The sequence below is a fragment of the Alligator mississippiensis genome, chromosome 15 (assembly GCF_030867095.1).
Source record: "Alligator mississippiensis isolate rAllMis1 chromosome 15, rAllMis1, whole genome shotgun sequence".
Taxonomy (NCBI): domain Eukaryota; kingdom Metazoa; phylum Chordata; order Crocodylia; family Alligatoridae; genus Alligator; species Alligator mississippiensis.
In genome coordinates, this window is record NC_081838.1 from 2,987,438 (window position 1) to 3,010,603 (window position 23,166).

At 46.2% G+C, this 23,166-nt stretch overlaps 1 protein-coding gene across 7 annotated transcripts in view; it reads left to right on the forward strand.

The window, feature by feature from the left end:
- The window catches only part of LOC102573424 (leucine-rich repeat and fibronectin type III domain-containing protein 1-like protein), a 169,580-nt gene that overhangs the window by 97,793 nt on the left and 48,621 nt on the right, over positions 1-23,166 (forward strand). For 2 of the 7 annotated variants that reach the window (XM_019495509.2, XM_019495511.2), the window contains exon 1: positions 16,162-16,338. The exons of 4 other annotated variants lie outside the window; for them this stretch is intronic. Coding sequence is in view for 1 of the 3 variants with exons in the window: in XM_019495505.2 (XP_019351050.1) it covers positions 8,280-8,386 (107 nt within the window). In the remaining 2 variants the exon portion in view is untranslated. Of the gene's footprint in view, positions 1-7,453; positions 8,387-16,161; positions 16,339-23,166 lie in introns of those variants that run through there. One more of the 7 variants, XM_019495505.2, reaches the window with a different exon arrangement.

Below are 23,166 nucleotides of genomic sequence, written 5' to 3' on the forward strand. Positions count from 1 at the left end.
TGCCATTCTCAGCCGTGGAAATCAAGATAAGCTACACAACAAGAGTAATTGGCCCTCATAAATAATCTCCCTTCTCTGATGGCTCCTGCTCCTGCTGTGCATATTATGCATGCCAGCAGCAAGAAGATGTTATGCAGCTTAATAATCCAATTCAAACAATACAAAATATTAATATGTAGGTTTTATAAAACAGTTTAGTTTGGCAGTCGGCAAAGCTCTTCCGGAGACTTGGGACCAGCTCATTCCCTGTCCCTGTTTGGGGCTTCACAGCATCCACCCACGTGAGGATGAAAAGCCCTGCTCCTAACTGCTCTTCTCCACACATCAGCAGACCAGGTTCTTTGGGTAGACGCGCTCTCTTTTTTTAAGCCAACTAAATAGTTGGCAAAATTGTTCCTGGCAAGCTTTCGGGCACAAACACCCTTCTTCAGGCACGTGCAGCGTCTCAGCTACAACCAGCAACCCTTCTCCACGCTCACTTCTGTCTAATGCAAACTGAGGTTGGGTTACACAAAGCAATCAGTAACCTCCGTGTTTGTCTGCCTCCCTTTTCTTTCCCTCACTTACTGTGATATAATACTATTGGTTTCATACTGCTTTATTGGAGCTGTGTGCATTCTGCTGGAGATTATAAAGTTAGCCTCCCAGGTCAGCAACTATCTTCTCAACCCCCTGAAGTCACTTTGTGAGTGGGAGGTGTATTCTTTGCTCTTCAAGAACTTCACACAGGAATGAAAAGAATTTGTTCCTTAATTATACAGTTCCAGTCTCATCAGGAAGTATAGTATTAATCAATTTTGTGTGTCCAAGAGACTCCCACTGATGCAGAGTTATGTGATGAACAATAAAATGTACCTTCACCTTAAAATAGTTTCATAGAGAGACAAAAATACTTCTTTTGTGACCAAAGGATGGTTTATAAGGGTTATTTAGATGTAGATGCAAGCTAATAACTCCCTCCCTCCCTCCCCCCATCCATCTGTCTAATTTCAGATTTAATTTCTGATTTCCAAAACATTTTGCCAAAAATTTCCAAAATTACTATCAGTTTTAGGTTCTTAATTTTCTGGGCATCCAGTTAGAGCTTGCTTTTGAGGAACTTGATTTTCAGCCCAGAATGAGCACCCCGTCTCTGAAAATCAGCGCCCTTTAAGGTTTCTCAGAATGGCATTTTAATTCACTAGTTTCTTTTTGACATGTAGGCTGCTACCCCTGTGAAAAGTAGCACAATGTTTTGCCTCTTTTTGTAAAAAAGCAAATGTCTAACTAGATTAAATGTAATGTTCTTTCTGTACGTGATGACTGTGCACCAGGCTTTCAGCGCCCAATGTCTGATGACAAATGCCGAAGTAGTTAGAACAAAGCATTCATGCACAACGTCACCTTCTGGTACAGTAATTACTGTCTTGTAAAAACTTGGATCATGTTGATGTTTCAAATGTGTCTTAATTCCTCAATGAATCTTCAGACTAACGTGTCATCTTGCAGCATATATCCACCAAACCCCACCTCCCTCAAATTGCTGCTCTTCGCATCTTCACCTTCTCTCAAGGTCTTGCTAGAAGTATTTCTATATCGGTAACCCAAATATGCTTCTTGGACACCATCCCAGTTATTGAGCCAAATTAGGAATGAAAGAAATGGAAGCTGTTGAATGAGTTTTGGTGCCGCCTGAGTTGCTCAGTGTAGACTGTACTGGAGCGTTCGCTTTTTCACGGCATTTACTAGCGTTTCATAGCGTTCAGCAAGGGCACATATCATTGAGCTGCCCTTTCGTGGCACAGTGACTTGATGAAGAAGGTAAGCAGAATGCTTCCAGGTTGCTCTCTGTTGTCTTTGTCATCCCGAGCCATTTTCTGAGGCAGAGAGTTGTGCTCAGACCCAAGACATTATGACATCCAAATAAAAGTCACCTGTTTTGTCTAGCATGGCAAAGCTGCTAGATTCTGTGCGATTGCCTTCTGTGTTTCCAAAAAGCGTACCCGCACTATTTGGGGTTGGGGGGTGGGAGAGCGCAAGCTTGACACGGTGATCTAGAGCCAAAAGTGAATTTATCAGAGGCCCGATAATAGCTTTTAAAATGGCATTTTAGGCCTGCGGGTAGGGGACGGACAACCGTTGGTCTTTCCTTCCGTCAAGGAGCATCTCTTCTTGGTGGGTTTGCTTTGGCTGTCTTGTTCATTTATCTGGGATCCAATGCCAAGCATACTTGACAGGGGTTTATCTGAAAAGATTCCTGACATTGTATACATTTTGCAAAGAAAATCTATTTTTCTTCACTCTTATGGCAGGGAGGGAAAACCCTGTTCACACTTCTGGAGCTGGCAGAGTTAAGGGATGATTGGAGTACAATGTGAATGTTTAATGTAAATAGCAAGCAAAAACGCTCTAATAGGTTGCTCTACTCTTCTTTTTCCCCATGACTTATTATAATACCTTGCTATCAGGGACTGTCATCCTTTACGGGCTTACATAAACTATTACAACAGGGCTTCCAACTGCCTGGGGTGTTACTTTGAGAGAGAATATATTATTATTAGAGTTGGTTTTCTCCTAAGCTTTGAATAGGAAACCATTACTCAGGTGGCTAGTTGCGAAGCTTGTGCCAGGAAGTGACTGAGCAGATGTGAGCTCAACTTAAAAGGTATTTAGATGTTGTAGAAATACAGCAATATTAAGCAATGTCATCCAAGTCTAAATACCTCCAACAAACTTTGAGGCATGGAACTTCCCCGCTCGTCATTAATCCGTAAGAAATGTCCTGTCCCTCAACATCCCTGTGCTTGAAGTGACTGTCATTTGTACTAGTCATAAATAATATCACCGTCAGCAGTACTTCGTTGTATAGGAGATCATTTTTGCTATTTCTCCTGCTTTGTGTGACTAGAGATGCATGTTTTTATATATTGCCCTTATGTGAACTATAGTATCAAGAAGTGGTTTAAGTGAATTTGAAAATATGTATTTTTTTCCATCCATTTAGAATGAAAACATGCCCCCAAATCTGCTGCTCAGCGTGTTGGAGCGGAGTTGTAAGGCCTCCTAAGTTTACGGAGAAGCACTCTCAGGCTCGGTATGAAGAGCAGCTTTTGAAGTGCAATTTTCACCCGGCAGATCTGAGGAATTAAGTCCTCGCATTTCCTGGAAGCCCTTACAATCCCGCACCTGCCATTTGTTGGGATGTTCTTGTTTGGTTTTTGAAATACTCTGTGTTGCAGCACATAAATATTTATTAGCCACATTTTTCCAGGTAATTCATAGACTCAGACGTTCGGGCTGGAAGGGACCTCGGAAGATCTTCGAGTCAGCCCCCTGCCCAGGGGCAGGAAGTCAGCAGGGTGTGAAATATTATATCTCTTTACTTTCTGTAGAGTTGAAGGTCAGCTGCATCAAGAAATGCAGCCAGAAGCTAATACACATGCGGTGGCAGAAGTGTCTTGATCAACTTCTCCCCAAAGGACTTGCCATCCTTGTCTTCATTGCACTGCTCCCTATGAAACACACCTAGCAAAGGCAGGTCTCTCTGGGTCAGCCATAGGAAAGGAACAAGTTCTGATGTTTCTTAAAGGCAAATTTGTGCTCGTGTGACTGTTGTGCTACCTTTTAACTGTTTTCTGTTTCCTTTGGTCTCTTCTGCTTGCTGTTTAGGAAGGAAGAAAAGTGCATGAACACACCCAGCAATGATCTTACAGAACGATGTCTTTTGAAGGAGTAGGGCTTTGTCGCAGCGATGGTGTGCTGGATGAAACGCCTTCTTCAGCGCTCACTTCTGTTCATCTAGGATATACAGATTGTACTGCTCCGATGCTATGGAACTCCATTTGACTTGGACTGCAAGTTCAGTCCTGTAATGTCGAGTCCAAGAGCCCATTTTTGTGGAAGTAGGAAAGATAAAATAGCGATATATCATGTTTTCCCCTTCTTTCACTGTGCTTACCTTCTTCTTGTGCTAAAAAGAATAAATGCAAAGTTATCACAGCGAGAATTGTGAGCGTGCTGGAAGGCGTATGCAGTGAATGATAGGAAGCCAAGTAATGAGGACACGTCCTCTTTGGCGCAGAATGGTTCATGAACCCTGTGTTTCAAGGCTTATCGTTATTCCCTGAATAGCCTTCTCGCCTTCATCCACTAAAGCTTACAAACAGGTTAAGGGGGAAGTATGATGGTAATGCCTTGCTAGCAATGCACAAGCGTTTTCAGCTAGAGATATGTTCAAACAGAACAAATCCGGGGCTTGTTTCGGAGTTGGCAGTCTTGGAGGTTGCAGCTCCATCTGCAACTCGCCCACGCGACAGCACGCATTGGGAACAAAATTATTCATACCGATGCTAACAGAGATTGGAGTCAGACCCACAGCAGTCTTGGAGCCGAGTCCTTGGCGGGGGGAGGACAGAAATTGCATTTTGATTGTGGGGTCTTCCTCATGCTGTGGGAAATGTTAGCTGTAGTTTAAATTGGTCGGGGCGTGTGGGGGACACTTACAGCGCAGGGTGAGAAATGTATTGCTTAAAGGAAGCTGTCAGGGTGAAAATAATTTACTTTAAAAACCAGATTGCTTTCCCTGTGTTGCTAATAGCACTTTTAATATTAAAAAATGAAAGTAATTTAAGAAGCTATTTACCTCGCCCCATTCACACTGCCTATTTACTTTTTCAACTTCATTTAGATTGGATAACGAAAATAAATTATTTGAGTCCACTTACGATTGTAGACATGTTCCTCTTGTGAGTCCCCTTCACTAGCACAAATGCTAAAATATTTGCTTTGCAAACATTGTTCAGTGAATCCAAACAAAAACTGTTTCCTTTGAAATAAAACTGCGTGAAATATTTCTGCAAATGTAGCTTAACTTGGGTAAATCACTGCCGACGTACCTTGGGAGTTCACGGGAGTTGCAAAACAATCCCTAACCACTGTACTGCAAGATTTACCTTTGATTCAGACTATCTAACGGGGAATTTTCTGCTTCTCTTTACAGATAAGCCACAATAACTATATTCTGTAGTGTGTATATTATAGAATAAGATTTCATTTTTCTGTGCTGTGAAGCATCACTTGGGAGAAGATTGTGTGTTGTTGGAGAAGCGTCCTTTTAAAAAAAACGTTGAAAGCTCCTGTTCTGCGGCGCAGTCCAAGCGCAATGGCCTCTACGACTCCCTTTCTAATTGTGGTTTTGGTTTCGTTTATACTATTCAAGCATGTCTCTTCGAACCGATACCGAGTTTGGGACGGTTTGGGTAAGGGATGACACTACCTTTGTCTTGTGTATAAAGAATACTGAAAACCCAGTTCCAATTGATTGGCTGATGAGAAGGAAAGTAATTCTTGCATTAAAAAAAATGAACCAGGTTTGAAGTGTTACATTCCTCGATTCAGGAGTGTCGGTTGTAGCCGCGTTGGTCTATCGTTACGGGATAGCACTTCGGCCCTTCCTGAGGAGGGCTGGAAGAATGGGACATTTGCATTGCTGCAGAGCCTGATAAACAGCTTCATTTTAAATGTTGATGGGCTTGCCAAAAAGGATTTGCCAACCTATTCAGAAGCTCAGTAAATCCTGAAACCTCTGAAATAATTCTTCAGTCTGTTTACTTTGTTGGCTTTTTATGAGTTTGTTCTTCCCCGTTGTTTGGGCAAGGCAGTGTGTCCAAAGCTAGAGATCTGCTCTTCGGTTCTTAACTTGCCTGCGTTTTGAATCTGGAATCAGTTGAAAAAAGCGTGTAGCTTTCTGTTAGTTTTTGATAGATATTAGAGGCTGGAAGGAACCTCTCGGGATCATCCAGTCCAGGGTACGAATTGGTTGTTTTGGAGCATAAAGTTCCTTTAAAAAAAATAAAGAAGTCTTTGCAAGGCAAGCATGATGGATACCATGGTATCCCTAAAAGAAGCACCATTAGTGAAAGGCCATATAAGCACATAAAAACAAAAAGTGTGCTTTTGATTAATTATATAATGCAATGGTGTATTATATCATTCGTATTTTTATTTATGAAGAATAACCTGCAAATCTGCGGTATTTGCTCTAGAAACCTGGCGTAACTGTGATGCGCGGGGGGGGGTCACCTTATTATCATTCTCATTCTTCGCCAGATGACGTTTCCCACATGGTGCAGTATGTGCATGGTCTCCGCTGGGTCTATCTGTGCTCGTATCTACTTGATTCTTATTGAGTCAGTTTTAAAGAATTAGAGCAGCTTGACATGCCAGTATAGATCTGGCCATAATAGAGCAGTTTTAATTTACTTCTGTATTCTGCTGCTTCACAGAAGGATGAATGGTGTGTAGAGGAAACATTCCCAGTAACTCCAGTGGGATGTTGCTGAAATCCTTGCTCCTACCCCATAGGAGCACTTCAAATTAACGCCAAATGGTATCTGTTGCGTTGCCTGTAATAAAACAGCGCGAGGTATGTTTTGCCGCGTTCCCAGAGCAGAAGAATCACAAGAGAGATTAGAAGGCAACTGCTAACGACATCTGTTTAAACAGCCTGCTCCTTTTTGTTAAAGCAAAGGAAAGGGGAAAGGCTTATGGAGGTAAAAACCTTTGGTGGAGGGGAGCAGCCTTACTGGTCGAAATTCCTCCTTTTTCCTGTTGGTACGAGTTTTAGTTTAATAGAGGCATCCAGGGCCCAGTCGCAAGAGAGAGTTGTTGCCATGTCCGCGTGGAGACATCTCCTATGGAGCAGTTTTCAGAGGAACTTTGGTTCTGGAAAAATAGGTGCCCAAATATGATGGGGTGTGACTGTGGGTAGGAGACGCCCTGCTTCGAAAGCTACGTACAGACACACAGAGCACAAAATATAGCTTTGCATGGTGAGGGCGTGTTGTTTCTCCGGAGGATGTATAATGCCTGGGAGTGAAATGCATGCCCTGAGGACGGGTAAGCAGCAACGTTCGACCTGTACATAATGGATTTGCGTAGGCAAGTGGCTCTCAACTGGGGAGCGGTGAGCCCCTTCTAGGGATGCCACCGTCACCTGCCCTGTGCATTTCCTGGGGAGGCAGATTGGGACACGGCATGTTTTGGGGCCACGGTCCTTCCTGGTCTGACCCCATGCTCTCCTCCTGAAAACAGGTGCGCTGGCTGGGGTGGAGGGGGTGTCCCGTGCCCCCCTGTTTCCAGGAGGAGCATCAGCCCGTTGCATTGCTAGGCCCAGAGGCAGGATTCCCCTGGCAGCCACTACTTAGTTAACACTTTACAGCCTGGATCTACAGACCGATTGGTGGCAGCTGTGGGAGGGTGAGACGCTGCACTCGAGACCCTGCCCAACTCTCCCAGCCCCCTTCCGTGCTCATCACAATGCCTTTCCCCCTTCCCTGCCCACAGCACAGCGCTACTGGCCACGTCTGTGGGTTACACCTGGGTTTGGGATTTAGGGATGCTTCCTTCGAAGCAGCATCAGCCCTGCCAACTGTTTTCAGTTTCTCCCTCCTTGTATTATAGCTGTATCGGCAGGGGGAAGGTCCTAAACGCCTCGTTTTCTGGTCAGCTGCCTCTGTATTAGGCGAGTGGTTCTCCACTGAGGTGCCATGAAAATCGGAGAAGTCGAGGAGCGGTGCCTCGAGCCTGGAAGGGTTGGGAATGGCTCGTCTACATGGGATGGGCTGCGCCTCGTCGATTGGGATGTTCTGCCGAAGCTTTTAGAAATGCCAAGATGAAAGTAAGAGCTGTATTTTCAAGAGAGGAAAACCTGATTGCTGGGAAGGAAAACAAGAAACCATCGTTATCAATACGCAGCAGCAGAGGCTTGCTAGACCGGCGAACAAAATGGGCTTTCCGTGACATGCTGCAGAGATCGGCGTAGTTAATGCCTTATCAGGTTACCAAGTAATTTCCGCGTCCTCCCCTTTCTGTCCCACAAGTCAGTATAATGCTAGCAGTGAATAGGATTTGAATAATCGTTCCTGAAATGCACTGATAGTAAATGCAGCGTGAAGCTGCCAAGCATGTAAACGAACACAGCTGCAAATCCTGAAAACCAGGTCTCCGTTATCTGTAGCAATCAAAGAGCCCGATCAGACATTTTGGTTTCAACGTCCTCTCTTGCCTTCAAGGCCAAATTTGGGGCTTCATAATATTTCGGAAGATTTCAGAAGCCTTTCTCCGTTTGATGCTGCGTGAAGCTGAAACGCTGAGCCTGAAGGACAAGAAAATACTCTTGATACGACTCGGCTCTTAGTGTCAAGTCAGCGAGGAGCAGCGGCAGTTAGCTCCATGGCGGCTGCCCTGAAAGCACGAGTTCAGAGACGTGGCCATCACAGTGCTGACCTGAGACGTCGAAGATGTCAGGAAGAGGAGAAAGGAAGTTGGGAAAGAAGAAAATCTTTGTAGAAAGAGAAATACATTTCCCCATGCAGCCTTCCCACACTTCTTTCATTTTGAACCAAAGGTGATTTCCATTTGAATATTGTTCTTTTGTTAATGTACTGTCTACAAATACTATCATTTCTTTGTCAGAGTAATGACATACCTGCCTGCATACATACTGAGCATGCAATTTTATGCTTGTTAGACTTTGAATAGTAGGAGCGATGATGGTACAGGGTTTGTAATGAAATTATTGTCTGCCAGCCTCGTTATATCTGTCATTAGCTGTCATCAATTGTAAAACATTTCGGGGTGGTTAAAAAGTGGAACAAAACACTAGCTGTAACATTGAGTTGGTAATAAGCTTCTAACAAAATTCTGCGAGTGGTCACTTCATTATGTTTTATGCGGTTTTATTAAAAATTCTCCATTTTTCACTGCTACAGGAATATTTGAGAGAGAGCCCTGATACATGGCAGGACTCTTCTTCAGCTAAAAGGGGGGCACCTCGGTTTGCACACTGATAGCACACAGCCTATTAAAAACCATTAGTTTGGTGATTCGGAGTGAGGAGCGTTTCACATAGAGCCATCGGCAGTATTTGTGCTGCAGCAACCTGAGCTTTCCTCGGGCAGCTCCCCCGCGAGCTTTGACTAGACCCGCTCCTATTTCGCTTGTGAGATCATAACCCAACGTGCTCGTGTGAGGTACGAGGGGCAACATGAATTTTAGGAGAACCCATCTGTGAAACGAACTTCTGTAAAGAGAGCAGAGTCATTATCTGGGCAAGAGCAGAGCCCGCCGCGTTAACTACCAAACTGGCAGCAACATGGACGATGCAATTAAACCTGGACAAACGATACGGGATGAGTTGGGTTTGTTGCTGTTGCCAATGACTGTTGCTCATTTTTCATTCCCCCCCCACAGATGATCATTTGAATTCATATGAATAGGAACTTGAATCGTGAAAGTTGTACAGGTGGTTGCACGAATGAATATTCATTCAGATAGATCTTAAATGAAGATGCGTTATTCATGATCCATCACTGGTAATCATGAAATATTTAGAAAAGATTAAATTCATCTTTTTGAAGAGGAGCAAGCACAAAGCCTAGGCACCGTTGTAGTCCCGTAAGGGCTATGTGACATTTAAGCACCCCTTCCCTCCAACAGGCCTTTTGTCGAGGACCAGATTTCCTACCCTGTCCCCGTCTCCTCCCCCTTCTCAAAAAGACTAACTGTACAGGGGCCAGTGAAGCAGCCTGCACGGTTAGAGCAAGGATAAATGATTTCTGATAATATTTTCCTTTGGCATTCGTGATTCTGTCGGATCAAGTCAAGTCAGTCCCGAGGCCGCACGAACCATTGGGGCACCTTTGATGCAGCAATCACTTTCCTCCCTTCTTCCGGGTGTTTTGCACTCCTTGTACTATCAGCCCGTTGTAATCCCATCCAGTCTTCGGTGGTGGTGGTCCAGCTGGTAGGTCTTCCTCTCTCTCCTTCACCTGCAGCACCCCAGGATGGTGTTGGTGAGGGAGATGATTCTGATGGATCTCTTGTTGCTACGGTTTCTCATCAGGTTTTCTTTCTGCTTTTGCAAGTGCCTCCTGAGCAGAGAGCTGGTGCATGTTGCTGCTACTTGTAATTTTTGTTATTCACACTTGGTTGGGTACCGATTGAAAAAAATTTGAGTTTATACTAACTCGACAGGGCACATTTATTTTCTGTCTTTCAGATTTCAAACTGTAGTGTTATTACGCTCTAGATTTCATGAGGTTCTTTCTCATCCAGGATGGGATTCATGGATAGCTGAGCAGCCAGTTAGTAAGCGACTGGCATGTGGATTTTCATCTTTGTCTAGGGTTTTGCATTATGGGATGTAGTAGAAAACCGCCCCTTGTTTAATTTGATTGAGATGGATGATCACAGAACAGCTTGGTTTTTTCAACAAATGACTGACTTTACAAAATATTTAACAAAGCTATTTAATACTAGATTGTCTTGAATATCCAGCACAGCTTCTCCCAAGGAATCTAATTATCACTATATTACAGTGAGCAAGTTAAATGCCAGTTAAACCTTTTTTGAGCGGGGAAGAGAGACGGTCCAGTGGATGCCATTTGAAATTAGAGATGAAAAAGACTTGGAAGGTTTCATCTTCCCTTCCGGTCCAGAGTTCTTCCGTGCAGTCTGCCACGAGTGCTTTGTTCCAGCAAATTTTAACTCGCTCGAGCACCCAGTGCCCTCGGGACTGCTCCTGATATTCAGCTTAAACGTTCCTTTTTGTTAATTTTATATCTTTGTTCATCTTTAGACTCTTTTATACCTTCCTAACACTTCTTGGCATCCTTAAGGTGAGCTTATCTTTATGCAAGACTATGTGTCTTTTTGGTCCTTCGTTAGCACCATCGTAACTGATTAACTGCACCTGCTGGTGTTTGCAGCTGCCGTCACAAAGGAGATCTTCTCCCTTTTGTCTGATAACATTTGTGTCATTGCATTGGCTGAAGCTCAAAGATGACTTGTCCTTTGACATGCCAGCCTCTATTGCTGGAGCTTGCCGTTTATAAATAATTCTTTTTTTTAACCCACTTTCTGCACTAATTACAGATGTGCAGTTGCCCTAAAAGCCAAAGCGTCCGAAAGGATTCTGACATGAAGACCTTCTTCCCTCTAATGAGGAGTTTTGATTTTGATTTCAGGCTGTACAACTAACTTCAAAGCCTTGGAGAAACCAGCTTCTTGTGTAATTAGATTTCTTGACCACTAGATGTGGAAATGAATCTACACGCTGTAACACGGACAGCTCAGTACAAGAATCCAAACAGTTATTATCTGTTAAGTTTAGCATAAAAATAAATGAGAGAGAAAACAGAAGCTGGGAAGGTGATCCTTTAGTGAACCTCTTTCTCACTGCTTTTATAGCCTTTCACCCACGACAGCATGCAAGTCAGTTCAGCAGCGTAGTCTACACCTGCCCGTCATTCTTTGGCTTTGGAGCAGTTTCCAGATGTGGTCTCACGTAGAGTGCATTGCAGTGGTCTAGTTCAAAGTTAAAAAACAGGCAAAAAGCTGTAGGAGGGCTCGTTCTAAAGAGAATGGCTGCAGCATTACAGTCATGCAGAGAGAAAAAAGAGCTCTTGGCCATGCTGAGTAACAAACATAAAAACCACTCTTTGTAATAAGGTTCCTGAGTTAGAATCATAGAAAAGTCAGGTTGAAGGGAGCTCAGGAGGTCACGTCTAGTGCAACCCCCTGCTCCAAGCAGGACCAGCCCTAGCTACATCATCCCAGCCGAGGCTTCGTCTGCCCCGGTCTTAAAAACTTCCCTGGATGGAAAGTCCACGGCCTCTCTGGGGAGCCTGTTCCAGTTCTTTAGTACCCTCCTAGCGAAACTTTGTCCTAATATCCAATCTCAACTCCCCTTGCTGCAACTTGAGCCCATTGCTCCTTGTCCTGTCATCTGCCCCCACTGAGATCAGTCCGGCTCCATCCTCTTTGGATCCACCCTGCAGGGAGGTGAAGGCTGCTATTCAATCCCCGTCGGTCTTCTCTTCTGCAGACTGAATCAGCCCAGTTCCCTCAGCCTCTCCTCCCAAGTTACATCCCCCAGCCCTACAACCATTTTTATTTCCCTCTCCTGGACTCTCTCCAACTTGTCTGCATCCTTTCTGTAGTGGGGGACCCACAACTGGACACTAGACTCCAGACGGGGCCTCATCAGTGCCACTGAATCGGTTAGGAAATGGTGACGCACTTCCTCAGTCAGGATAGTTGATAGAAGTGCAGTGCAAAACGATTGAAATTGGTGGAAAAATTCACTTGAGGGCTTAGATCAGGCCTGTAATTCTCACAGTCCTTCAGGTTACTTCCTATTAGCACCAGACTGCTAGCATTCGTCTAGTCAGCGCAGACTTACTAGTGAAACCGTGAACTAAATTTGGTTCATTGGTTTTGAGGGGTTTTTTCCTCCATTATTTTAATTTTTTGGAAAGGGCCTGTCGTTGGCCTTTCTAGCAGGCAAAGCACAATATGCTAATACCTATAAATGTCCGCTGGTGTAAAAGATAATGTGGCTCCTCCTCCATCATCCTGGTGGATACTGAAATGAGCTGTCCTTGCAGCGAGTGTGGCTGTACTTGATGATCTAGCAGCAGTCGTTAGCAACAGGTAACTTGGAATTTAGATGGTGGCACATACCTTTAGTACCCAGTGTCACAAAGCCTTTTTAAAATTAACTCGGTTGTTGAACCCAGTACTTCTCTAGAGATTAGCAGCAATTAATTGAGCGACAGGGAATTGCTCTTTGAAAGGCGTGTTCCCTGCAGGTCATTAATAATTTCAGGAAACTAAATTATGTTCATTATTGAAAAATAACAAGCAGGAATTTATAAGGGATGTGACAGTGGCAGAATGCCCGGGACCCATTTCTGTCTGGTGGCAGCAAGCACAGATGGTAGTACCATTAGGCATTAGCAGACATTTGTCCATATCCTTCCCAAAAAGGGCACCAAATGCTGAAGTGACTGAAATTTGAGCAAATGAGCAAATTTGTAGCTCAGAGATTGGTGAGAGGCTCTGCGCACCCTTTGTTTCGTATTTATTTTAGTAAGCTGGCAGGGTCCTGGACCCTTTGTAGGACCAAACCCTCTGGGAGATGCTGCTCAGAACAAGGGGGCGTGTCGACACGTGCACACTTAATGGGCATTGGCCTGATTTAAGTCGCATTTAAGGGTGCATGTCTACATATGCATGCCCTTAATGTGCCTTAAAAATGGTGACTTAAGGCTATTCAAGCTTAGATTTGATACCTGCATAAAGAAGGCATCAAATTTATGTGCAGATAGCTAAATTGCATTAGCGAACATGTAGACATGCTAATGCGCACTAACGTGGTATGTGTCCATTGACTTTAGTCCCAAGTCAGTCCGTACACCCGTGTTAATGTGCATTAGCACATGCACGTGTGGACACGTGCTGGGATACTAGACTGGTGTGATCTAGAAGGGTGCCCTTCTAGATAGCTGCATTTTGGCTTTGGAGGCTTCTGCTGTAGTGCCCCAAACCAGACATGGTGTTTCCCTGTAAGAAGACAATAGCAAAGCCAGACGGGATTTGGAGGTGAGGAATGAAACGATGAAGGGGTTCGAATGCAAGGAGGAAGGAAATACATTTGTTTCATTTGGAGCAAAAGTGATTGTGGAGAGGGCTGCACGACTGCAGCTGGGAGGCTGCCAAAAGGAAGAGTGAGACGCATTGATCTTTCTTGGCGCAGAGGCTAGGACGTGAGACAGTGGGTTTAAACCACAGCAAAACAGATGATAATCAGCAGATCTCCAGGAGGCGGGGGTGGGGGGGATCTACAACTCTAAGAACAATGGAACAAGCTGCCCCAAGAAGTTGTGGGTACTTCTTTATTACTTATACTACTTCTTTATCGGTACTTCTTTATTCTTCAGCCTAACAAAGGGCGTTTGTGCCTGAAAGCTTGCTAAGAAGAATTTTTCCAACTATTTGAGTTGGTCTAATAAAAGATACCGGATTTACCCAGAGAACCTTCTCGTTTTTATTGGAGGTTTTCAAGAAGAGGCTGGATAGACACCTGGCTAAGAGGGTTTTGGAACAGTGAATCTTCCATCCAAGCAGGACTTGGGTTACCCTTCCAGTCTTGAGTCTGCCGTCTACTTGGGGGCCAGCATGAGCTTTGGCAGGTTACACCCACCTCAGGGGCAAGGGCAAGGGCAGGGGCAGAACCAGCGCCAGAATTGGGAGGAAGGCGTAAATGTGGCCTTTCATATCCTCTGGATCTGAGGATCAAGCTCACGGTTTTCCAAAGAGAAGCAAACTCCAGTTCAGACAGATCCCTAGCTCTAAAGAGTTTGTTAATGAAGATTACAGCTATAGATGCTGAAGTGTGCATTTTTGTTTTCATCCCTCGCTTTGAGTGGATTGGATAAACTGCTCAAGGGAAAACAATAGAACTATTAGGAAATAGCATTTTGTCTGCCGTGCATTTTGGGCTAGAGTACATGGGTGTTGACATGTAAAGTCCAGGGTCAATCGTCGGTTATGGCACCTGGCAGAGAAAGCTGATATCAGATTTCCAAATATGATTGTAAAGAGCACTTCACTGTCAGGCAAAGTCGAGGGAGCTCCCAAAATAGAAGGAGTTTCTCCCGCGTGCGCAGGGCATGCAGCGGCAGTCGTGCCCCAGAACTTTGCCTGGTTTCATACAATGGTCTTGGCTGAAGGCTCCATGGCCATGAACTGAATAATGAATGTTCTTTAGTCATTTGTGACTCTATTGAATCCTTTCAAAAACTGCCTTGCTTGAGTCAAGCAGTACAAAAAGGAAGGAAAAAAAGAAAGAAAAAACAGTTTTCGTCTTTGCACTTCTTCTGCAAGAAAAGGAAAAGCAACATCGAGTATCACTCCCCCGCGTTATTCATATCCCAGGGGAAGAGATTAAGTTTTGACCTTCGCCATAATCCACGTGTTGGAAGCTGCAGCTTGAAAATACTGGCTCTTTATCTCCCACTTTTACTGAGGTGGTCTCGGGATGGGCTGGATGAGTTTTTGGCTTTCCGTCTTTTTTGAAAGATCTCTTCCCGTTCATTCATAGACTCCTCCCCAGTGCAAACTCTTCCCAGCGTGCCTCATATGCTCTGTGCGCTCTTTGTAGGCCTGGCACTTGCAGCTAGCCTACAACTGTCTGCCAGTCTCGCAGCTCTGAGGGCTTGGGTGTTAAAAGCCCCAGAACGCTTAGTATGCCTCGTACGTGGAAGAGCGAGTGATTTCGAAATAGTGGGTGGACTGGCAGACGCTGCCAACTCCCAGCAAATGTTGCCGAATGTACTGGCCTTGGTCCATGTTGGGGGTAGATTGGCTTGTGCCTCGAATCACTTGAAAGGAGGTGAACGAAATATCTGGAAGAGCAGCGAGTCAGCGAGAGCGATGTGCTGAAGGGAGGAGGCCGGGCCCCGGGAGGAGAGAGGGAACTAGGCGGGGAGGCGCTGGAACGGGAGTTTGCAGTGGGAAGGACGGCACAGGAGCATCTGGCACCCGCGAGTGACGGTGGATATTGCAGCTTTTCTGCCGACTGGTGGTCGTTTTCTCTTGGGGCTGTAGAGACCAGCGTTAGGTCGGTCCTGCCCCGGCGGTCGCAGGTGTACGTGCCGTGAGGGCTGCTGTACGAACAGGCTGTTTCCTTCGGTCACGTTTCTGTTGCAGTGCGAGCGGCCTTTTCTTACAGCGGTGTTGGACTCCGTGGTCGAGAAGGGAGCACCGCTTTGCCCCAAGCCTTTGGGGGGCTTAGCAGGAGTCGGGACAGTTCTGGAAGCCTTCGTATCCTGCTTGCAGGTGTCTTTGAAGCGGGATTTTGAGCATCCTACTCTTACCTCCCCACCTGCAATTTGCCCGTGTAGGATGTCCTTCGGGATGTGCCCATCTTCCATCCTGCGGAGATGGCCAAGCCAAGGCCCAGGAGAAGCACAATAGCATTTTAACATGCGGAAGTTTGAATAAGCCAGGTTGCACTCCTCGTTGCTGGCCGATTTACTCCTTTGAGGGCTTATTATATGTCGTTAATAATGTAACAATGACCCACTCCCTTTGCACTGTCAGCAGGCGTTGGACCCAGGTCTGACAGCGCATACCCCTACCACTTCTAGTACAAAGAAATTGCTTAGCTGGTCACGCTTGGCAGCGTGCAGCCAACGCAGAGAGATGCGGCATCTACATTACACAATGCTCACCAGTTTGAGCCTTTTTCCTTTGCTAATTACTTTAATCTCACATCTGAAAATGATTTGTCTTTTGGGAGGAGCTTCTTTTTGAAAAATTGGGCTGTTCCCTGGCATGTGGTGCCCTAGAGGCATTTGTGGTGTGCACAGCCTTGAAAGCTGATTCTTTTTTACTTGTTCAGTCCTGTTTTTTCCACCCTTCCTGGAGCCTGAGATTCAGCGAGGCATTGGACAGTGGAATTGGAAAGCTGACAGCAGGGCAGAGCCGAGGTGGGGTACGGAGATGACGGAGGTAGGTCAAACCTACAGCTGAAGACCAGCAGTGTTTCAGTGCAGCTTGCTAGTGTTTGTGCCACAGCTTCGTGTCTGGTCTGCAGAGAGGAATCCTGAATGCCATTCACCGTCCCAGTGTTCATTTTGCTGCTAAATACCTCTTTGCCTTTCATGTTCATCTTTTTCTGGCAGCAGTAAGATAACTCAAAACGCATTTAAATAAATAGTCTCCTTTTTAATTCTCAGTGTTCAAGAAGCACTTTAAAACATTAAGCCTATAATCATCCCAAATATTTGTTAGGATGAGCTTGGAATAGGTTGGGGGGTTTTTTTCACTTAATCCTCCTCTGTGTTTGCATTTCTAGTTTGCTGTAGCTGTTCATGCGGGACCCGCGCCGCTCTGTGTTTCTAAGAACAGCCCCAAGCTGGGATTCTAGTGCAAGTGTAAAACTCTTTGGTAATATGTGGATGTCCAAGAAGTGAAGCTGAGAGCCATGTTGCCACGTGGCATAATTCAGATTGTACCAGGTCTGTGATCAGTAATTCCATAAGTGATAGCGAATCCTCCGAGACTTAATTCTCCAATGCAGCACAAAGCACAGCTGCTGATTCTATTAAGAAGCTGTCCCAGTTTAGAAAAATGAGCTTGCAAGGGAGGGGAATTACTTCTGAGGAAAGACTGGGGGAACTGGGCTTTATTTAGCCTAGAGAAGAGGAGACTTAATAGCAGCCTTCAGCTCCCTGGAGGGGGGTTCGAGAGAGGCTGGAGCTGGGCTGCCCTCAGTGGGGGCGGACGACAGAACGAGCCGCAGTGGGCTCCAGTTGCAGCAAGGGAAGTTGAGGTTAGACGTCAGGAATGAGTTTCAGTAGGAGGGCAGTAAAACACTGGGACAGGTTACCCAGAGAAGTTGTGGAGTCACCATCCTTGGAGGTTTTGAAGACCCAGCTACAGCGTGGGACTAGCCAGCGGGCACTCCCCCCACCAGCACCCTCATGCCGCAGCGAGCCCTGGCCACCATTTACATGCGTTTCGGTGCACATTACTCCACTGTAAGATAGTACTTGTCCCGAACAGGACTATGTTACAGCAGAGTTAATTTACAGCTTCCTAAGATGGACGCACGTGGAGACGGTAACCCTTTACTGCGGAGATAGGTAATTAGTCAGCTCCATAGCAAGTGCACATGTAGGTGCACCCAAGAGCCATATCCGGACGAGCACGGATGTGTGGCTTGTGGTGCCGCAGACCCCTCTGCGGTGCCACACGTGCCGCCTTGCAGCATGGGGGGGTTAACCTTGGGAGAACCCAGGGTCAAAAATACCCATGCCAAAAAACGGGGCAGCGCACGTGCACGTCACCCAAAACCAGAGCCTGGCTGGCCGGAGCTACACTCCAGCTGCCCGCCAGGCTTCCTGCCACAGCTGCAGCCACGGGAGGCCCGCAGGTAAGGCTGCTGGGACCAGCACAGTGACTGGCCCCAGCCTCCCCTGCCCCACCCAGGCTAACCTGTTGTGCACCGGAGCACACGTGGCACGGGCATTCCCCAGGGACAAGTAGGAGCGGCACAAGGTGTGTCACTGCTCATTGTCCTCGGGGAAGCAAACATCCACACTCATCTGGCCACGTCCCAGGAGAGCAAACTAAATCCCCCAGAAGCTTTTTTTTTTTTTCTCTACATGCTTTATATTTAAGGGGGTGACGGAAACTCTTGAGATGAGCTCTTGCTTCAAGTTTGCCATATTGAGACTATAACTGTAAATTCGGTCGTTTTTCCATCTGATGGTGACTCGTTAAAAAATAAAATAAAATTCCGCAAGTTCCACTGGTTCCCAAGATGCAAGGACTATTTGAAATGCATGCATTTCCCTTGGACTTTTTACCTGAAAACACTAGCCAGGCACCAAAAACATGACTAGGCAATAGCAGGCAACGCTTTCTGTCTTCAGTGTTGCTCTGTATTTATTGTATTTTCTCGCTTGTCTCTTTTTTATTTTCTCCTAATAATAACATGGCTTGCCCACTAGCTGGAAAATTAACTTTCATGGGTGTTGCTAACACACTGGCTAAGTTTCCCAACTGGTTTTCTGACCAACCAGTTCGATGCTTGTACACCTCTTAAGCATTATCTCATTTAATTTTCTGAAATTTTTCCTGGCTTTGTTAGCATCTCTCTTGTAATCACCAGTGATGTTGGAGCAGAATGGTTTTTTGACAGATCCTATCACTGGGGGAGCATGTCAGACCAAATAAAACCGCTTCTACAAGAACCAATTTAGGACTAACAGCCTTGGAGAGCAAATCAATTTGTATCATTTCCTTATTTTCCACATACTAAATGCAAATGTCTACATTACAGAAATAGCATGGCTGAGACTTTAAAAGCACATAAGTGAGGAAATTCAAAGGTCTGGTTCCTCCAACAACAATAACTCCTCTGCTTTGTGTTTGTGTCGGATTTTTCTTTCTGCATCTGGTGCTCTATTTAATGTACTCTTTTGGGTATGGGATCTTTTAATTTTGTGTATGTAAAAACATTTGTTGTAAAAAGGAAACGCGGCATTTCGATGGGGCGAGTCTGTTGGTTATTCTGTCTGTCTGGGTATAGTTATATAAACACACGGTCCAATGACCGACTATTAAGATAAATGACATTTCCGTTTCAGACATAGCAAAGATTGTATGCTCGAGAGGGCAGGACCCGCTACGCCGTGCACACAACCGAATGTCAAAATCGCCAGTGCCCTGCAGAAGAGCTGCTAGGCCTGCTGGTCTGTATCTATATCGTCTGTTAAAAACAGTACAGCTCTTCACTCATAACAAGTCCAGACATGGGGAGATCAACAGATAATGCTGGGATGGAGGTTTAGGAAAGAAACAAGAGAGAGAGCCCTGGGCCTATAATTAAGTTGTTCTAAAACTGGGTAGTTAATACACACATGAAGCATTTCTCCCCCCGCCCCCCCCCCCCTTATGTTCACAGCAATCAGCAAAATACCTGAGTAGTTGGGGAATAACTTCTTAAGGTTGACTATCTTAGATCAGGGTACTCAACCTCCAGCCTCTGGGCCAGATGTAGTCTACAGAGCCACAGCATCTGGCCCATGCGGCTCCCTGTGGCTCAGGAAATTTGGTGCCAGGAGAGCGGTGGCCATTAATGCCACCACCCCCACTGCCAAGTTCCTACAGCCCCTTCCTTTCCCCCACGGCCAGATGGGGCTGGGCCAGGCGTCGTCCTCCCCACGCAGCCAGATTGGGGCCAGGCCTTCCACACGGGGAGGGCTGCTGTCTTCCACGCAGCCACTGCGGGCAACCGATCGGGGCCTGAGCACTGCCCAGCCACCTCACCGGGAAAAAGGTGGAGCAGCAACGGCATAGATTGTTAGACTTTTTCCTTCCATTCATGAGTTTAAATCAGAGGCTTGCCACTGTCCAGACAAATGGCAGAACGGACAGATATTCTTTGACATCATCTGTTATTCTAATATTTCCAAAAAAATAGAGTAAGGTAGAGCTGTCATTATACGTGGTAGGAACCGCCATTCAAAACGGCAGCGCTCTGCCGAGAGAATTCTAAAAAACAAAAGAAAAAAGGCTAAGGATGGTTTGGTAATATGGCTCACAGTTAGAAAGCTGCGAGTTTTAAGATTTTAATGCAAGACGATTGCTAAGAAGAGTCGGTTCCGCATGACAAAGTCTGCTCGTTGCTGGTTCAGTTGCTTTATCGACAGAACAGTAATCTTGTCACTAACAATCGGTGCTTCTGTGGGTATCATCAAATACAAGTCAATAAAGCAGCAGTTGGTGAGCATAAAAGGAAGAATACAAGGAAAAGGTGGATAAATTAGAAAGTCCAAATGAGAAGGATTCCAATTCACTTGTAAGCTTTGGATGTCATCACAAAATAAAAAATGCAGGAGTAGTAATAATATTTGAGGTAACATCTTTTCGCCAAAGAGACCAGAACAGCTAACTAAGCTTGGTCAGTATAGCTGTCCCCAGCGTACAGGTGAGGAAGCTGAAGGACTTGCTGCCGGTGACCTGCGAGCACAGGGATGTGCGTTCACCCTCGGCGAGTTGGGGACCGTTCTTGAAAGAGGCTGCACCCCTTCACTGCTCACTGGACTTTCAAGGAAGACAATCCAGGTCTCCTTACCCCCCCAGTAACACCTTTTGGTGAAAAGGGGACAGAAGCGGCTCAGAGCTCCTTTAATACCTGGTCAGACTGCAGCTCCAAAAAAGAACAATTTTCTGCCAGCATCTGGTCATGAAAATGATGCTTTCTTTGCACTTCTGCCATGCAACAGTTTGGGGAGTGTTCATGAGTTGGGGTTTTGGGGCAGTCGAACATGACCATGTAGCATCTTGATGCCCATCTTGCTGGGGTCACCTGACCCCAGCAGTCTTTCCTGCCCAGGTGCAGGGGGCTGGACCCGATGATCTGCAGGGTCCCTTCCAGCCCCTAACAGCCGTGAAACTATCCATCTCCGAGCCAGAGAGCTGCAGCAGGTGTGCCTGGGCGCGGGCTCGCTCTACAGAAAGGTGTTCTGCCAAGGTTGGGCAGCGGAGCCCAGCCAAAGCTAAGGAAAGAAAAAGCAAATCGGGCATCCCCAGTGGTCAGGGCTGCATGGGTCTTGTGTGCTACTCAGCCAGCCCCTGAGGACTTTGTCAGGGCAGCAGAGGAGCAGTTTTGTGGCAAGAGCGAATGTAGGATCAACTCCAGGGTGTGCAGCGTGGTGGCAAGGCAGACCTGGTAAAGATGTACCTGTAGAAGGAGCAGTGTAGCACCGGACCCCTCCCTCCCTATGCAGACTATAACGGCTTCAGCTGGAGGAGATGGTGAAGCCGCCATGAATTTTTCCTTGTTTTGCAAGAGAGGCTCAGTTCTGGGAAGGGGAAGGGGAAGGGTTGGCTTCTTAAGAGTGCTCAGGGCTATGTTTATTCCCCTGATTTCTGAGCGAAGGCGTAAGCTGGCGTTGTTCAAACATCTTCCACAAGTCTCCTAGAAAAACGAGCTGAACCCGTTCCGCTGCCGACACCTGGCCAAAGGTTTTCGTAAGGGACACTTCCTAAGAGGAAATGACTTGCAAGAACGTATTTATATGCCTGGCTATTATATGTAATCACACTGCTTGGGCTTAGTTAATAACACTTCAGGTAGAGGAAAAGTAATAATTTGCCTTATTTTTATAGTTTTTTTTAGGGCTAAACTGTGGAGAGTTTAATCTAGATATAAAGCAGCTAAACACTGCAGGATTCATTTTATTTAGAATTATGCCACTTCTTTTCTAGATGGCATTAGAGTTTTCTGTATGGATGTATTATTGTCTGTAACGTATGCTAGCTGATAGTTTAATTTCACAAAATTGACAGAAACATTTCCTAAGTACCGTCTCCACAATCCAGCAGTTGCTTTACCCTTTGTGCAGGCAAGTAAACCACCCTAATAAATTAGAAGCAACGTGAGTGACTGACCGGGTGAAGTGAGACTGTACAAGGTGTAGTGATGTATTATTTTTCCTGCATCCAAATTCAATATTCTGAGATGTTTAACAGTTGAAGGAACATTAACTTTACTGCAAATATTAAATGTTCATATCAGATTGGAGTCGTGCACAATAGAGAGTTATGACCCCTGGCTCACCTTACAGTGAGGCTCTACCTGTAGATCGCTGTTTTATGGCACTTTAAATTAGAGACATTATAGCATGTCCAAAAGCTGCTCACAAAGTTATCTGGCCCCTGCTTGTGAGATGGCTTCAGTTTAAACAAGAAGGTTCCTTTTCCAGAATAGCAAGGAGACCTGTGTGTTTTTATAGTCTTAGTTTAGGCAGCTTTAACACCCCTCTGACCGTGAGTGTCTCCTAGAAAAAAAGCCAGAACCCAGCCAAAGGCAGAGAAGACTCGTGGCGTCAAACCCTCGGGATGGGAATCTTCACGGGTGATCCATTCGTGGCTGACTTCCTCACAAACACCAGAAGGGGATCTCCCTTAATTCCACCATACCTACATACACCTGTGAGCTTTACACAGCTGTGACAGGTGAGGGGACACGTGTCTTTTTTTCCTCTTCGGACCTTGTATGTCTTGCCATCCATGTTGCAGAATGATAATCTGAAGTTAGAACAACTGCAGAAAAGGGACACTAGGATGGTGGTGGAATGGGCAGCTTATCGGTAGCGGTACACCAGTCCATCGGTTCCTATCATGTCGGCACGATAAAAGGAAAATTGACAGTATCAGCATTTGGTTTTTTTGGCTGATATGGCCAATAATGTTGATAAATGCCATGTGCATGCATGCAGCCGCTGCATGCACGCAGCCAGCCCAGCAGCTTGGAGAGCAGCACCACACTGGTAAGTCTGGGGGGGGGGGGGGGGGAAGGGGGGCAGCTTGAGGTCCCTGTGGTGAGGGAGGGAGTGGGGCTGGGGCAGGGGCAGGCGCTGACCAGCCAGGGTGGGGCGCAGAACAGAGCCGCAAGAGGCTTGTCCAAGGGGTGCTGGGAAGGGCGAGGTGGAGCCCGCCACTATGCGTACCCCGGGGGGAGCCATAGGGGGCATGTGTCCCCAGATCTGTGCAAGGGGTGAGGTCAGGCTGCCACTGCAGGCCAGGGCTGGGGCCGGCACCAGGCTCTTCCCGGTGGGGGGCTAGGCTGGAGCTGTGGTGGAGGTGGGCGGCAGTGGCACTGGGAGGCTTCAGGGGGCACGTGTCCCCCATGGCTCCCCTGGGAGTGCACATAGAAGCAGGATCAGCCCCCACTCCCGTCACCCCGCAGACAAGCCGTGCCGCTTTGTCCCGTGCCCCACCTTGCCCCAGCTAGGCAGTGCCAACCCCTGCCCCAGCCCCACT